Raw genomic sequence first — 17,686 nt, 5'->3', positions numbered from 1 at the left:
CTGATAAAATAATAGAGCTGACTGATAAAATAATAGAGCTGACTTCGGATAATAATAATAGAGCTGACTGATAAAATAATAGAGCTGACTTCGGATAATAATAATAGAGCTGACTGATAAAATAATAGAGCTGACTTCGGATAATAATAATAGAGCTGACTGATAAAATAATAGAGCTGACTTCGGATAATAATAATAGAGCTGACTGATAAAATAATAGAGCTGACTTCGGATAATAATAATAGAGCTGACTTCGGATAATAATAATAGACCTGACTGATAAAATAATAGAGCTGACTGATAAAATAATAGAGCTGACTGATAAAATAATAGAGCTGACTTCGGATAATAATAATAGAGCTGACTGATAAAATAATAGAGCTGACTTCGGATAATAATAATAGAGCTGACTGATAAAATAATAGAGCTGACTTCGGATAATAATAATAGAGCTGACTGATAAAATAATAGAGCTGACTTCGGATAATAATAATAGAGCTGACTTCGGATAATAATAATAGAGCTGACTTCGGATAATAATAATAGAGCTGACTTCGGATAATAATAATAGAGCTGACTTCGGATAATAATAATAGAGCTGACTGATAAAATAATAGAGCTGACTTCTGATAATAATAATAGAGCTGACTGATAAAATAATAGAGCTGACTTCTGATAATAATAATAGAGCTGACTTCAGATAATAATAATAGAGCTGACTTCGGATAGCTATAAATCACTGTATAAGATGATCCATGAACTGGCTTCTAGAATTACGAATTCAATGTCTTATGGCCGTCTGAGAGAAGTTTACATTTCTATTATTGTCTAAGCTGTGTGTTTCAAAGATAATATTATGAGTTATTAGTATTTGAGACTGTTTTTGAATTTCAATTGACTTTTTTTTATATATATATATATAATTTTCAAATACAATTTCACAAGAACATCTTGCTACATGAAACACAGAGAAGGATAATATTCCAAAAGGAAAAAAAAAGAAAAAATTCTTATAATACAACCAAATCTTAATCCCCTTTCTTAGACCACAATGTCAATAAAGGTAGTCAAAGCATATTAAGGGAGAAATTAATTACATATCATTTGCTGAAAAGCTTAGTGTGAATCAATGATTAAAGTATTCAAAAAGGTCCCCTTTTTTCACTCATTCCTTAATGATTTTCTTAATATCTAGAAACTGCTTCAAGTGTTCTGGAGAATAAAATGTATATTTGACATGCAAAAGTACCTAACCAGGCACTTACAGGGGTAAGCAAGAAGAAATGTAGCACCTAATTGAATTGTCTCTTGACGCTGAGAGAGGAAATCCTTTCTTCGTTCCTGAGTAGTTTTAGAAACCGGGATATATCCATACTTTTCTGACCTCCAAATAATTTCTAAGAATTCTTAAAATATAATTTCAAGCTCGTCGTCGCATCTTGAACTGCTAGCCCCTGGTATCTGTTTTATCCTCTGTTTATTATGTTTTGTGAGAGTGGGAGGGGGGGGGGATGGGTTGTGGGTTGGGTTGGTGGGGTGGGTTTGCTAGATTCTTGTGTGAAATATGGAGCCGCTTTGTTGTTCTTTGTACTTGTTTCTGATTGTTGTTTCTCTTGGTGCTCAATAAAATATATTTGACGATAAAATATAATTTCAAAATCATATTGGTGTCCAGTTCAAAAACAAAAGACACCAAAAGAGTGGCTCTTTCCGTTTCAATTGTTAAAGTTTGTTCAAGAAGTAAAGACACATTATCAAAGTCAATCTGAGTTCCTTGACCATTCTTTTTCCCTGAATCCTTTTGTAAATCTTTTCTATTTGGCAGGTAATATATTTTATTAATTGGAGGAATATTATTAAGGGAAATTTTTAAGTTCTCAGATAGATGCCTCTTAAGAAAATCAATAGGTAAAACACCTGGAGCCAAAGGAAAATTCAAGAATTGACGATTTAACCGATAATTATAATTTTCTATCTGTTCAAGTTTCCTATGAATCAAGGTATTATCCTTAATTGTAGCTGCTTCAAACTGCTGTAAATGTGATATTTCTTCCTGTATTTGCCTGGCTTGGTCTGTAAACTCTGTTTTTATTGAGTCCACAATCTTAGTTAAGGTATCCAGTTTAATTGTAATATTGGTTACCTCTTCTGTGGTTTTAGTCATCTTAGTCTCCATTCGTTGTAGCAGCTGCCAGAGAAAAGCACCCTCAGGAGATTTGCACCTGCCTTGTTCCCTTCAAAACATATGTAAATTTTCAAATCTAATCTCCCGCATATTGCTCCCCTACTCTAACCTAACCACAGCCAAGCCTCACAACGTTTTACCCGGGTAAAAGAATGCATGTTGTGATCTCCTGGGCATGCTTTAACCCCATTAAGGAGTGGGAATTTCAAACAATTTAGCTGGGAAAGCTGCACTCCCTGTGTTCTTCAACTACTGAAACACCACTCACTTACAGTTTGAAACTGGATGGTTTCCTCTTTATTTGCCAACTCTAAAGTAAAAAAGGACTTGTTGTGGGACATGTTCGCGATGTCATGCCACCTAGGGTCAGAAAGAAAGAAACAGAAGCATATTTGTCACTAAGAAATAACATAACACACTTCTGACTGAAATGAAAGCCACACAAAAGTCACTTTCAGCAAAAGCGTTGGTCTGAAAAATAAGAAGGTTAAGAATAGAAACATAAAAATCAACTTCTAGACTGCGTAACCTTGAAGATCTATGCTAGTGGTCTCAAACTTGCGGCCCGCCAGGTACTATTTTGAGGCCCTCGGTATGTTTATCATACTCACAAAAGTAAAATAAAACAGTTTTTATCATCATATGTCTCTTTAGCTATAAATGACAATATTATTATTAAGACTTAGCCAAAAGGAAAGAATTTTACTTCATGCAAAATTGTCATTTCTTTAATAAGACATTAACTATTTTTTCCGAGGCCCTCCAAGTACCAACAAATCCAAAATGTGGCCCTGCAAAGGATTTGCGTTGGAGACCACTGCCTTAACTGTATCCATGACATCCTGTTTGTCTTTAGGAAGCAGAGCCGAGATTGTGATGTCATAATGCCTCATTCCACCAATAAGAGCCAACCTCATCAGTGATGTCACAATGGCTTGATTGTCCTATTCTCCCCTCTGCCCTCCAACCCAACCAGCAGATTAACTGTTCCCCTTAACTCAGTGGTCTCAAACACGCAGCCCGCCAGGTTCTATTTTGAGGCCCTCGGTATGTTTATCATAATCACAAAAGTAAAATAAAAGAGTTTCTTGATCTTATGTCTCTTTAGCTATAAATTACAATATTATTATTAAGACTTAGCCAAAAGGAAAGAATTTTACCTCATGCAAAATTGTCATTTCTTTAATAAGACATTAACTATTTTTTCCGAGGCCCTCCAAGTACCAACAAATCCAAAATGTGGCCCTGCAAAGGGTTTGCGTTGGAGACCACTGCCTTAACTGTATCCATGACATCCTGTTTGTCTTTAGGAAGCAGAGCCGAGATTGTGATGTCATAATGCCTCATTCCACCAATAAGAGCCAACCTCATCAGTGATGTCACAATGGCTTGATTGTCCTGTTCTCCCCTCTGCCCTCCAACCCAACCAGCAGATTAACTGTTCCCCTTAACTCAGTGGTCTCAAACACGCAGCCCGCCAGGTTCTATTTTGAGGCCCTCGGTATGTTTATCATAATCACAAAAGTAAAATAAAAGAGTTTCTTGATCTTATGTCTCTTTAGCTATAAATTACAATATTATTATTAAGACTTAGCCAAAAGGAAAGAATTTTACCTCATGCAAAATTGTCATTTCTTTAATAAGACATTAACTATTTTTTTCCGAGGCCCTCCAAGTACCAACAAATCCAAAATGTGGCCCTGCAAAGGGTTGGAGTTGGAGACCACTGCCTTAACTGTATCCATGACATCCTGTTTGTCTTTAGGAAGCAGAGCCGAGATTGTGATGTCATAATGCCTCATTCCACCAATAAGAGCCAACCTCATCAGTGATGTCACAATGGCTTGATTGTCCTGTTCTCCCCTCTGCCCTCCAACCCAACCAGCAGATTAACTGTTCCCCTTAACTCAGTGGTCTCAAACTCGCGGCCCACAAGGTCCTATTTTGAGGCCCTCGGTATGTTTATCATAATCACAAAAGTAAAATAAAACAGTTTCTTGATCTTATGTCTCTTTAGCTATAAATTACAATATTATTATTAAGACTTAGCCAAAAGGAAAGAATTTTACCTCATGCAAAATTGTCATTTCTTTAATAAGACATTAACTATTTTTTTCCGAGGCCCTCCAAGTACCAACAAATCCAAAATGTGGCCCTGCAAAGGGTTGGAGTTGGAGACCACTGCTCTATGCGGTTTACAAAAGATTACATTAAACTTACAACCGAGCGATCATTACGGAACTTAATCACCCCAAAATCTAGAAAATAGATAAGTCTTCAAACGCCTTCTAAATATGAGAAATTCTTGATCCCAGATAGCAACCTGATATGAAAGCATGCGTTCGTGGAATCTTTTGAACTTACAACCCTTCACTGATGGATAAACAACACAAAGCTTTACGAGAATGTTTCTGAGAAGCAAAAGAGAATGAATTGATCAGATAAGACGGAGTTTGACCCGACATAACTTTATACTAAATACAGCCCAGCTTAAAAATAATACGTGCCTTAACAGGCAACCAATGTAATTCACAATAGAAGGGCGTTAAATGGCCATATTTCTTTAAACCAAAGATAAGTCTGACTGCAATATTTTGTAGAAGTCGCAGCCTGGCAATAGACTTTTTAGTACCGGCCAATTAAATGATGTTACAGAAAAGCCATACTGCATCAGACCAACTATCCATGTACCCAGAATCCTGTTTCCAGAGCGGCCAATCCGGATTACAAGTACCTGGCAGAAACCCAAAGTTTATGATATCTTCAACAAATAATTTGATTTAGATTTGTCATATTAGATGCCATTTTGGCCTTTATTTGAAGTTGTGAATGATATTAGAATTGATAAATTGATTATATATCTAATCTAATCTAATCCTTAGGTTTGTATACCGCATTATCTCCACGTTCGTAGAGCTCGACGCGGTTTACAGTAGGAGAAATAGGAAGGAACTACAACAGAGGGTTAGAGGTAGAAGTGTGAAGAAAATTTAGAGGACTTGGGATGCCAAGATATAAGAGTTTCTTTGATTCCTAAGTTGGAGGGAGACTTACATTTTTTGAGAAAAGCCAGGTTTTCAGATATTTGCGGAAAACTTGGAGAGAGCTCAAGTACCGAAGAGGGGAGGTAAGGTTGTTCCAGAGCTCAGTGATTTTGAAGGGGAGGGAGGTCCCTAGCTTTCCTGTGTGATATGACATATTTATGATATCTTCAACAAATAATTTGATTTAGATTTGTCATATTAGATCCATTTTGGCCTTTATTTAAAGTTGTGAATGATATTAGAATTGATAAATTGATTATATATGATTAATTATCTTCCCTTCATCTTATTTGTTGAGAAACCCAAAGAGTAGCAAGATTCCATGCAACTGATCCCAGGGCATGCAGTGGCTTCCTCCAAATAATAGTACAGTGGTGCCTCGCATAACGGACGCCTCGCACAGCGAACGCTGCGCACAACAAACTTTTGGTCGTGCTCCCCACAACGAACTTCGTTTCACACAACGAAGTCGCCCGAGGGGCCCGGGGGGGGGGCGGAACTACTCTCGCCGAAGCCGGGAACAGCAGCACCCATGCAGAGAAGGAGAAGACGGCGTGTAGGGGACTCCAGTAAATGCAGAGCAGCAGCTGTGGCAATCAAAAAAAGAGGAGGTCTGCTGTTAAGGTGGACCAGGGTCCTGGAAAATTCGTGAAATCCTGCAATATTACCAGGATCTCAATACAAGTCCATGAGGATCCTGGAGATCCTGCAAATCCTGGTTTTACCCAGACCCGATTCTCTGGTCCTATCTTACGAGACCTGACCCATTTACAGCAAGTTAAGCCATGTTTAAGCTAACGAAAAAAAATCCAGAAAACATCAAAAGATTATTTCCTTTTTAACAAATAGTAATACTGTACCATGAAATACTGTTCCATCATCTCCCTCCACCTTACCCTGGATGCCGAGTTCTCCGGCCCTCTTTCTCGGCCAGCCGCACGCTTTCAGGGAGCAGCGCACGCGCGCATGCTCTGTTGCTCAATCTTCTCCTCTGACGCAACCGGAAACCGGAAGTTGCAGGAGAGTAGAACATTGACCAACTCCAGCAGCTGCGCGTGCACAGCTTTCTGGAAGCGTGCGGCTGGGTGAGGGAGAGGGCCGGCAGACTCCGCATACAAGGTGAGGTGGAGGGAGGGAAATGTAGGGCTGCAGAACGAATTATTGTGTTTTAAATGTATTCTTATGGGAAAACGCGTTTCACACAACGAACGTTTCACATAACAAACTTGCTCCTGGAACGGATTAAGTTCGTTGTGTGAGGCACCACTGTATCTGCTTTTGTGACTATTGTTTAATTTCATTTTATACAGACATATTTTTGCACTCTAACATGGCTAGCCCTTTAAAAGTTATTCCTTGTTGTTCAGAATGTATTTATTTTTGCCACGTATTAGCATGCTTCCTACAAGGTCTAAATTCAGCTGCAAATCTACTTTGAATAAATTCACATTATGAAAAAAAAAAAGTTTATAGTACTCCTCTTGCTCTAAATTTCGTCTGCCAACAGAATTATCAGTGGGACAAAAAATCCTATGGAACGATATTACTGGGTTAAAGAATAAGTAAACTCACCTAAATATAACTGGCGGTCGACCGTTTTTATGTTTGACAAAGATGCCGTCAAGGCATGCGCCAATAAATATATCGCTTCCTTGGCTGTCCTAGAAGTAACAACAGGAGCAAAGTGCAAGGACAAAAAGAGTCAGATAAGTAAACCAGCAAGGTCAATTTTATTATTTATTTAAAAAGTTTATACATTGCATATAACCTGCACAGTTCACATAAGAAACATACACTTCTCCCTCCGTATTCGCGGTTTCAGCAATTGCAGTTTCAATTATTCACGGTTTTTAGCTTGCTGGCTCCACCCCCCCCCCCCCCCAATTATGTCAGCTTGCATAGAGAAATTGCTGATTCCAAGCGTTTACAGAGCAAATCGCGGATTCCCGGCACTTTCTTTGCCGTGTTTTGCCTCTCCTTCAGGAACAGACCAGGTCTCCCATGTTATTCGCGGTTTCACCATATTCACGATAGTTTTTAATAGAAAACAGCAAATAACATATGAAAAAGTTATTTGCGGTTTTTCTTTATTTGCGGGTCTGTTAATCCCCTATCACAGTGGATACGGAAGAAGTGTAATTCATAGTAGTAGTGTGAAGAGTTTCAATCTTTGGGAAGCAAAGTTGAGATTGTGATGTCACAATGCCACATTCCACCAATAAGAGACAACCTCATCAGTGATGTCACAATGGCTTGATTGTAGATTAACAGTTCCCCTTAACTGTATCCATGACATCCTGTTTGTCTATCTTGTCTATTTAGATTGAAAACTCTTTTGAGCAGGGACTGTCTTCTTTGTGACTCTGTATAGTGTTGCGTACGTCTGGTAGCACTATAGAAATACACTTCTCCCTCCGTATTCTTGGTTTCAGGAATCACGGTTTTGATTATTCGCGGTTTTTAGTTTGCTGGCTCCTCCCCCCAAATGACATCAGCTTGCATAGAGAAATCGTCGATTCCCAGCATTTACAGAGAAAATCATTGATTCCCAGCACTTTCTTCACCATGTGTTGCCTCTCCTTTAGGAACAGGCCAGGTCTCCCACCATGTTAGTCACAGTTTCACCATATTCACGATGGTTTTTAATAGAAAACAGCGAATAGCATATGAAAAAGTTATTCGCGGGTCTGTTAATCCCTTATCACAGTGAATACGGAGGGAGAAGTATGCATAAAAATTTGACAAAACAGACATAGTAGTTATAAAGGCAAATCCTACATAACTTTAAAATAACATCAAAGTACACAAACCAAATCCTTGACCTACCACAAGCCTCACCTCTTTTTTTTAAAAAAAATTCTTTATTCATTTTCAAATCTTGCAACAAGTGTACAATATTCAATCAATTAATTCGTACAAAATCACTTGACATTCTTAACAATTATTATTAATTGCATATAAAAGAGATCCCACCCACACCCAGCCCATTCATCAGGACCAAACCCATTAAAATACAAGACATACCTCCCCCATCCCACACTAAAAATATTCCTATGTAATAAAAAAGGTGTCCAAGGTGCCTAATCATTAGAATATGGAGAGAATGCTTACTATACAGCAAGGTAATTACAGTAGTTTTAAAAAGATTTGGGGGCCATTGATTTCTTAACCTTAGTCAAATCTTCTCACATAAATGAATTGACAAACAGGAATGTTTCTAATAGTTTCTTAAAGCCTAATCTGGATGTACAGAACTGCAAAGTTCCAGCCAGAGCATTCCAAAGCTTCACCCCTCCCCCTCCCCCCCCATCGACTCCAAAGCTTCACCCCTCCCCCTCCCCCCCATCGACACCATAGCTTCTCCAATCCTTGAATGGACAATTGACCTACTCCTGTTAGAAGCCAACTGCATACTTGTTTCAGATCTCAACATTTTTCATGGGCGATAGATCTCAAACCATCCCTTTAATACAACAGGAGAAACATGGTACACTACCCGATGCAATATTACAGAGCCACTCTCTTAACCATTAACGGCCTCTTTTACATAGGCGCGTAGCGGCTGCGCTGCGCTAACGGTCCCGAAGCCCATAAAGATTTAAAGGGCTTCGGGGCTGTTGCCTCACGGCTTTGTAAAAGAGGCTGTAAGTAATTACTGTATTGTTTCTTTTTTTTTTTTTTTTTTAATAAATCTTTATTGAGTTTCAAAAACAACAATGCAATACAGTATCTATACAAATAATATTAATCATATATGCATTTATAATCAATCAAAATCTATACAACAATAAAAAAAACCCACCCAACCAACATTTCATAAGGGAATAGAACCATACAAAGAAATACCCCCCTCCCGCCCTCTCTCCCCCTAGATGTGTGTTCAATATACCATCAGGAACAAAGGAAAAGATAACTACAATGAATCCATAAAAGATGTCAAAGGGCCCCAGATTAACTTAAATCTCTTAGTATGTCCAAGCATATCCGCGTTCATTTTTTCAAATCTATAAATTAAACATAAATTTGCCCGCCAAAAATTAAAATTAAGGCGATCCCAGTTCTTCCAGTTGCGCGTAACCATTTGTAAGGCTACCCCGGTCATGATAAGGAAAAGCCGACCTCTATATCTGTCCAATAAGGGTTTCAGATGTAATATCGTCCCACATATGTCAAAGGAATAGATGCCTCAAGTATAGCATTAATTTGTCCCCATATTACTATATTGTTTCTAATAATGGCCCACCCCCAGTTTCAGTATCAAAAAAACCCTGTAAATTTAGTCTTAAAAGCCAGATTTAGATTTCTTCAGTAATAGCTCCCCTCTCCCCCTGGAATTCCCAATAACTGGCACTGCTCTTCTCTACCTCCTGTGAAGACTGACTTTCTCCTCTTACCCTTTCTCATGATTTTGGCACTGGGCTGGTATGGGATCTTGAGAATGTGCAGATGCTCAAGGCCCGACACCAGTCCAGCACCATAGCTGTAAAGAGAGGTAAGAAAAAAAGATCTGGTCATCATGGGGGAGGGGGGGTATAGAGAGTGGAAGACAGCAATGCTAGTTATGTGAAGGAGGAGGATAGAAATGGTGGTCATCGAGAGGAAGAGTGGATGAGAGAAATTCTGCCTCCATTAATAGTCCACCCTAGACTTCAGAAAAACTATTATTCCTATTAATGGTTTGAATATTTATTAGAAACAAAATGGTATTTTAATATAATGCAAAAACTATGATCTTATCCAGTAAACAGCCCATATTAACATAAATCCTGTATAACATTTGGCTTCTCTGTTACCTATCAAACACTTTCAAACACAACTTTTAGCCAAAATACCAAGCAAAATGTATGCATCAGCCAACCCCAAATACTGAAAAAAAGGTACTTAGGCATGTACTCCAAAATAAACTGTATAAAATCCTTAAGTTAACAGTGCTGATGGTAATTCACATTGACATCTTATGCTATATAAGAATCAATGTAAGGTTTACCTTTGCAGGGTAGCTCTCTTCTCCATAACCATCCAGTCTCTCAACCTTCTGCATGTATAACATTTCTGCGTCTGGAGGTGTAAGGCCTCTTCAAAAGAACAGAATATTTATTTTCATTGACATAAGTAATGCAGGTTTCAATTTATAAACAAAAAAAATGTTATTCTCTATAACTTTCCTCCAAATCTGCTAAAAAAAATACCGTATTTTGGGGGAGGGGCGGCGGTTGGTGGCGGGTGACAGAGCTGGGGTAGGATGGGGCTCTTTTGGGGTGAGGATTGGCTGGGTCCGGGCTATAAGAACACAAGCCTGGACTCCACGTGTTTCCATAGTTCTATCTGTTAGTTGTTTGTACTTGTTGTATATTGGAAAACGTTATATCTGCTTCATGCATGTATTTTGTCTTTTGAATAAACAGTTATATAAAAAAACACCGTATTTTTGAACATTTTTATTGACATCTTTTATGAATGCAGTATAATTGGAGTGTTTTTTTAATTTGGTATACTTCTATTCACATCCGATGGAGGGAATATTTTCCTATTTTATAAGATAAAAGATTTTGAAAGTATAAATTTGTATTCATAATTGATTTACTGATTAATTAATGGAAGGGTGTGTGGGATAAAGACCCTGTATGTATCTACTATAATAAAACCCTAAGTGTGCATGCACACTTCAAACTTCGTGATCCCTGCATCTGTGATCCGTAGCTCCGTGCCTACTGCGCATGCGTAGTTTGAATTGGCGACCATGGACGCAAGGAGGCGGAGAGCACGCCGGTGACTCCCCCTCCCACCCTCACTCACTCTAAGGCCTGCGGGGTGTGCAAAATTGGCCCGCCAGACAACAAACCGCTGCCGCCGCTGCTGCTCTTCATTCGCGTCTGCCCTCCTCTTCAAAGCAGCCTGCTGAGGATCGCCGGCCGGCTGTAGTGAGCCTCACTGGCCGCTCTCCACCTCGGTAGCACGTTCCCTCTTGACGCGATCCCGTACGTCAGAGGAGGGGCGGGATCGCGTCAGAGGGAATGTACTACCAAGGTGGAGAGCGACCTGCGAGGTTCGCTACAGCCGGCGATCCTCAGCAGGCTGCTTTGAAGAGGAGGGCAAATGTGAATGAAGAGCAGCAGTGGCGGCAGCGATTTGTGTCGGTGGGCCAGAAGAGACCAGGGAGCCGGGATGGAGGGAGGGTTGGAACAGCGGTTTGGGAGCAGGTATTTAGGGAGCAGGGAAGAGGTGCTGCTGGACGGTGGGGAGGTAAAAGGAAGGGAGAGGGACAGGGGGAGCAGTGAAGGGGTGGTGTTGGACAGGTATTGATGGACAGGGGGAACAAAGAAGAGGTGCTGCTGGACAGGGGGAGGTAAAATGAAGGGAGAAGGGCTGTTGCTGGACAAGGGGAGCAGGCAAGGGGTGGTGGTGGACAGCCAAGGAACGAGAGAGAAAGAAAGAAAGACAGACAGACACACACATCTATTCTAGCACCCGTTAATGCAACGGGCTTAAAGACTAGTATATTTATAAGATGAAAATGTGTTTTGATTGCTAAAATGTATATAGCGTATAGGGACAGACTTAAAGATCTCATATGTATATTTTGGAGGAAAGGCAGGAGAGGGGAGATATAATATGGCATAACTGCGCATGAGGCGAGTCTCTTTCAATTGAAAGGAAAATCTGGAATGAGAGGGCATAGGATGAAGTTAAGAGGTGACAGGCTCAGGAGTAATCTAAGGAAATCATTTGTTTACAGAAAGGGTGGTAGATATGTGGAACCGTCTCCCGGAAGAAGTGGTGGAGATGGAGACTGTGTCTGAATTCAAGAAAGCATAGGACAGGCACGTGGGATCTCTTAGGGAAAGGTAGGAGATAGTGGATGTTGTAGATGGGCAGACTGGGTGAGCCATTTGGCCTTTATCTGCCATCATGTTTCTAAAATCACAAAATATATCAAACACTGTAAGAAAATATCTCATGATTAAAAAAATGGGGAAAAAAATTGTTTTATTATCTAAGGGCCCCTTTTACTGTGATAAATGCACTGAAGCCCATTCAATTCCTATCGGCTTCGATGCATTTATCACGGCAGCACTGCTAGCTCGGCTTTGTAAAAGGGGCCCTAAATATATATTTTCTTAAATTCTCTATTATGTAACCCATGAAACACAAACTGCACCTGAATAACCGCTTTCTCATGTGGTTCAGTCATATTTTTAATGTGCCAATTTCTGAGTTCCACATGATAGCTTTATTATGTGTTTGATTTTCCAATAGGGGCAATTCTTATTTGCGTCAGAGGGAGGAATTTTCAGCCTGCCCAGGAAGCTTGCTGACCCCTAGAGCTCTCCTTTAAAATGCACCAGCATAAACACAGCAGTACCTGCGGACACAAAAGTACCTGCGGACATGGCACCTGCTTTATAGCGGATACAAACTGTGCCCTATGAAGTACAGCAATGATTTTAAATGCTTTATCTTTATCAGAAGCTTCTATACCACTAATAATGACTGGGGGAGTCAATTCAGAGCAGTTTACAAAGACATCTGTAATGGATTTTAAAATACAGATTCAGATGGATTCTACTGTGATTGTTGTCGGTCTCCTGGCTGCTTAGCTGGGGTACCATGGTTGCATTTGTACAGTCTTCCCTGGCAGCAGACCAGGTCTGGTTGGAAAATACAATTCAAAAATATGCTTCAGCATAACATGGATTTTTATAAGTTTAAAACTGATTTAAGAAACAGTGGAAGAAGATATGCCATTATAGTTTATGGAATACAGGAAAACCATCACAAGTTAAAGACAGCATGGCATATACCGTGTTTCCCCGAAAATAAGACAGAGTCTTATATTCATTTGGGGCCCAAAAAAGGCACTAGGTCTTATTTTCAGGTAGGGCTTATTTTTTTTCATGTACATGATTATCTCTCCCTTCCTCTCCTGCACCCCAATTCTTCCTCTTTCCTTTCCCCCATATGTGCACTATCTTTCCTCCCCTCTCACCCATCCCCTTGTGCCTTCCCTCTGCATCTTTCTATCCCTCCATCCCTCCCATCCCCCTGTGCAGCAGAACCCTTGCCCAGCTTCCATCTTTCCCTCCCTCGTGCAGCAGAACCCTTAACCCTTTCAGGACCATAAGGATCGTAGGCCAATTTTTGTGGTTTTGACGACATTTTTATGGTAAAAAGGGCTTGCAGATGCCAAAAAATTGATTTTTTTTTTGTGAAATATCATTTTTTTTTTTTTTTTTTTAAATCAAACTTCTGGCTTATGGACAGTGTGGCAAGTGAATCTTCTCGTCAATCTGGCAACGACGCTAATGAATGAATGTCGGAACCAGTTTGTTTACATAAAGGCAGTATCATATGGAATCCGTACATATCAAATTTAGAACTGTAGACTATCCCAATCAAAATTTATAGGATTTTAAAGTTATGGGACAAATATGTCCCTTGGTCCTGAAAGGGTTAAGCAACCACCGCTGTTGCTGCCGCACCGTCGAACCCCCACTGACTCTCCGTCCTTCCCTCCCAACCAATCCCCGCCGATCGCGACCATAAATACCTTCTGGCAGAGGAGCATCGGGCCAGCAGTACTCACAGGCTGCTTCGCGGCCTTCTCGCTGGGGACCTTCTGTGTTACCGATGACATCATCAGTAACGCGGCACACAGAGAAGGCCACGAAGCAGCCTGTGAGTACTGCTGGCCCGATGCTTCTCTGCCGGAAGGTATTTATGGTCGCGGTTGGCGGGGATTGGTTGGGAGGGAAGGATGATGGGTCAGCACGGGTTTGGCGGTTCGGCTGCGGGGCGGGGGGAAGAGCAGCTGCCTATGACTAGGGCTTATTTTCGGGGATAGGGCTTATATTAAGACCTACCCCAAAAATCATGCTAAGGCTTATTTTTGGGGTAGGTCTTAATTTTGGGGAAACAGAGTATTAAGAAATCTTTATTCAAAGGTTTATATTCTCCAGTTGACTTATGGCATGGACAAATTTTATCCACTCAAAAAGAATGGCACTGGGAGAATCCCCAAAGCACTGGGTCACTTTGACTAGCCAATGCTGAAATCTAGCACTAGCCAGCTAAATCTGTCTAGTCAAACAGCAAGCCTTTAAAGTAACTTGTCTAGTTAACTTTAGACTTCCACACATCAATGCACCCATGATTCTTAATTTAAAGAACGTCTCTTATCTAGCCGGTCCAGTTATAACTTTAGAACTCACCTTAACTTTTGGTGTAATAAGGCCACTTTCTGTGACGCTTCCTCCAAGATTTTCTCATCTTGCATCCATCCCTTGACAAGGTAGAAAGTAATTAAAAAAAATATTATTTCACTATGTAATTTGAAACTTGGAAAAAAACTACTTGATACTACTAATCACTTATATAGCGCTGAAAGTTTGGAGCAGAGAAGACAACATGTAGAATATGTACTGTTTCGGGATGCTGTACTGTTTGTTCTTAGTATAAGAAACATAAAACCAAAGGAGAAACTGCAGAGATGATGGACAAGATTCAGAAACTTTTATTGAAGACAATAAAATCTTGATTTCCAAAGGATGGTTCACAATATTAGAACACCGGGACCCGACACGGTCTGTATTTTGAAAAACACTTCTTCCTCAGGGGTCCAAGATGTATTTGTCCGGTGCCCTTATGGTTCTTGATACACCAGACAAATACGGTTCATAGACAACGGCGCGAAAGACAAAAGCGCGCGCCGACAATTGAGCGCAGGCGCGCCGCCGCGCCACTCTAAATTACAGTTTTTAGGGGCTCCGACGGGGGGGTTTTGTTGGGGAACCCCCCCCCCCAGTTTACTTAATAGACATTGCGCCGGCGTTATGGGGGGTTTGGGGGGTTGTAACCCTCCACATTTTACTGTAAACTGAACTTTTTCCCTAAAAACAGGGAAAAAGTGAAGTTTTCAGTAAAATGTGGGGGGTTACAACCCCCCACAACGCCCCCACAACGCGGCGCGATGTCTATTAAGTAAAGTGGGGGGGTTCCCCCCCCCCACCCCCGTTGGAGCACTAAAAACAGTAATTTAGAGCGGTGTGGCGGCGCGCGCTGCGCTCAATTGTCTGGGCGTGCCTTTGTCCCGGCGCACTTTTGACCTGACACCGACAAATACATCTTGGACCCCTGAGGAAGAATTGTTTTTCGAAACACAGACTGTGTTGGGTCCCGATATTCTAATATTGTGAACCATCCTATGGAAATCAAGATTTTATTGCCTTCAATAAAAGTTCCTGAATCTTGTTGGTTTTGCTGCTCGACTCCCACTGCAGACTTGTTGGAATCGTCCTGGGGTTGTCTTTAGCATAAGAAACACACATACTGTGTTATGTGTCTACAAATATATTTAGGAGTTAAATTAACAACTGGTGTAGTGTGGGGCTGGGAGATCAGACATGATTTGACATCATCCAGTGGCATTACCACTTGTGTGGCAGGAATAACCCTGCTTGCCAATGTCCATGGAGAAAAGATGTAAACCTTATGGCCAGTGCATCTGTTTGTAAAACTCTTAAACACAGTACATCAAATTAATGAACATAACCATCTAGTCTGCAGAATTGTATTCTCTATTTTGTTCTTTATTTCTTCATAACTAAGTTAACTCTGCTTATCCCAGACCTCCAAAGCCTAGGGAGCTCTGAAACTTGAAACACTAACATCTCCTCAGGGATCATTAAGCTTACATCAAAGGGGACCACTGTGATCTTTTTTGTTTGAACTAAATTCAATCTCTTTCACATTATTTCTGCTGCTTTGAGATAAATAGTCCATGTTCAGTCATCACAAATTCTTCTTTTAAGGTGCAATATTACTACGTAGAACTAAACATTTAGGTGACGATCCCAAAAAAATGGAATGGGTTCGAAGGGCAGAATCAACCAGTCCCTGCATAGAGAAAGTTCTTTCATCCTGACAGGTCAAGAGCAGACTGTCCATATCTTGCAGTATATCTTCAAGACAAGGAAGGATGGTTTCCTCTTGTCTGGAGAGACAGAGAAGTACAATACTTATTTACCATTTAGCCATGATCAAGACCTAGGTAAGCTAGGCAAATAGAGTAAGGATCAGGGCTTCTGGATGTTTCCATCATATTGTGATCAGGTGCAAATCCGCAAATCCAGTAGGGAAATGACAAAAACAAGTAATAAAAGTTCATTTCTGAAGAGATGACAAAACTTTGTCAGAAGTCAAAGAAGTAAAAAGAACTTTCAAAAATCAAGAGAGCTTTGTTTTTATGCCCATTCGGCAGAGCAGGACTATAAAAACTGACGAGTTCAGGAGACTGCTGTGTGAAGAAAGGGCCAAGCATGTTCATAACTAGAGAATGACAAGAGGGTGGGGACCTACAGGTTCCCATGGTTAAAAAATGAGGACTTTTACCACAGATGTAGGAAGCAAAGCTTTTTAATGCCCCACTGGATCCATGGGGTGGAGCCTAGAGCTGGAGGGAAGGGAGAGAAATGTTAGCCCTATTGGGTGAGGGCTGGAGGGAAGAGAGAAAAATGCTGGACTTGGGCTAGAGCTCAGAGCTGGAGGGGAAGGGAGAGGGAGTGCTGGAGCTAGAGGGAAGGGAGAGAAGCGTTGTACCCATGGGAAGGGAAAAGAAAGAGATACTGAACCCGTGGATGAGGAGAAGACAGATAGGTACTGAACCGCAAAAGGGGGGAGTGCTAGAGGGAAGGTAGAGAGGTGCTAGACCCATGGGAGGGGTGTTGGACCCATGGGAGGGGGCTGGAAAGACGAGAAGGGCGAAAGGGGTTGGACATTTGGAAGGGGTGCTGGAGGGATAGGGTTTTGTTGATCCTTGTTCTATATTGTTTGTGATTTATAAAATAACAGTTGTACAGAATATTGTTTGTTTTTATACTTTAATAAAATGATTTAAATGAAAAAAAAAAATCATAACTGTTTGAGGTTTGTGCAGATGGGATCAGACAGAGCTCGAAGGGTTGGGGACAAACTCTGTCCTCGTGCCATTCTTTATAAAAACACTTTACACTCAGATCTGAGCTCTGGGACAGCAGTTCCATCCTGGTGACATGCGATAACGTCACCCACTTGTGTGTTTGACTCAACCTTACTTGTTAATAGCAAATATGATTGTTAAGTGTAATTTTCAAAACCTCAGGGGAAGGGGACAAAGGTCCTGTATAATAATCACACTGGCTGCCTAATATTCTTGCATTGGTGCTGGTTTCAAGTCAGCAAAGCTTTCTTACTTACGTGCAAGTTCCATGGCAGAAGAGTTCTAATTATTACACAAGCCTTATTAAGTTTATTAGATTATGTTATTGATCTGAGCTGTTTGCATTAATTGTTGAAACGGCTGCAAAAGGTTCACAATACAGCCTTGCGTTCAGTTTTTTCCCCTGAGAAAGCTTGATCATATTTCCTCTTTCTATATTAAAATTCATTGGTTGCCATTGTGGGCTAGAGTATTGTTTATGCT

At 40.6% G+C, this 17,686-nt stretch overlaps 1 protein-coding gene across 5 annotated transcripts in view; it reads right to left on the bottom strand.

The window, feature by feature from the left end:
* The window catches only part of PTPN21 (protein tyrosine phosphatase non-receptor type 21), a 111,971-nt gene that overhangs the window by 43,229 nt on the left and 51,056 nt on the right, over positions 1-17,686 (bottom strand). For all 5 annotated transcript variants that reach the window (XM_033951490.1, XM_033951486.1, XM_033951491.1 and 2 more), the window contains exons 6-9: positions 14,439-14,509; positions 10,217-10,304; positions 6,802-6,890; positions 2,458-2,545 (exon numbers count right to left, since the gene is read on the bottom strand). In XM_033951490.1, coding sequence (XP_033807381.1) covers positions 2,458-2,545; positions 6,802-6,890; positions 10,217-10,304; positions 14,439-14,509 — 336 coding nt within the window. The remainder of the gene's footprint in view (positions 1-2,457; positions 2,546-6,801; positions 6,891-10,216; positions 10,305-14,438; positions 14,510-17,686) is intronic.

The sequence above is a fragment of the Geotrypetes seraphini genome, chromosome 7 (assembly GCF_902459505.1).
Source record: "Geotrypetes seraphini chromosome 7, aGeoSer1.1, whole genome shotgun sequence".
Lineage (NCBI taxonomy): Eukaryota > Metazoa > Chordata > Amphibia > Gymnophiona > Dermophiidae > Geotrypetes > Geotrypetes seraphini.
Note: the sequence above shows the minus strand (reverse complement) of the source record. Positions and strands in the feature narration are given on the sequence as shown.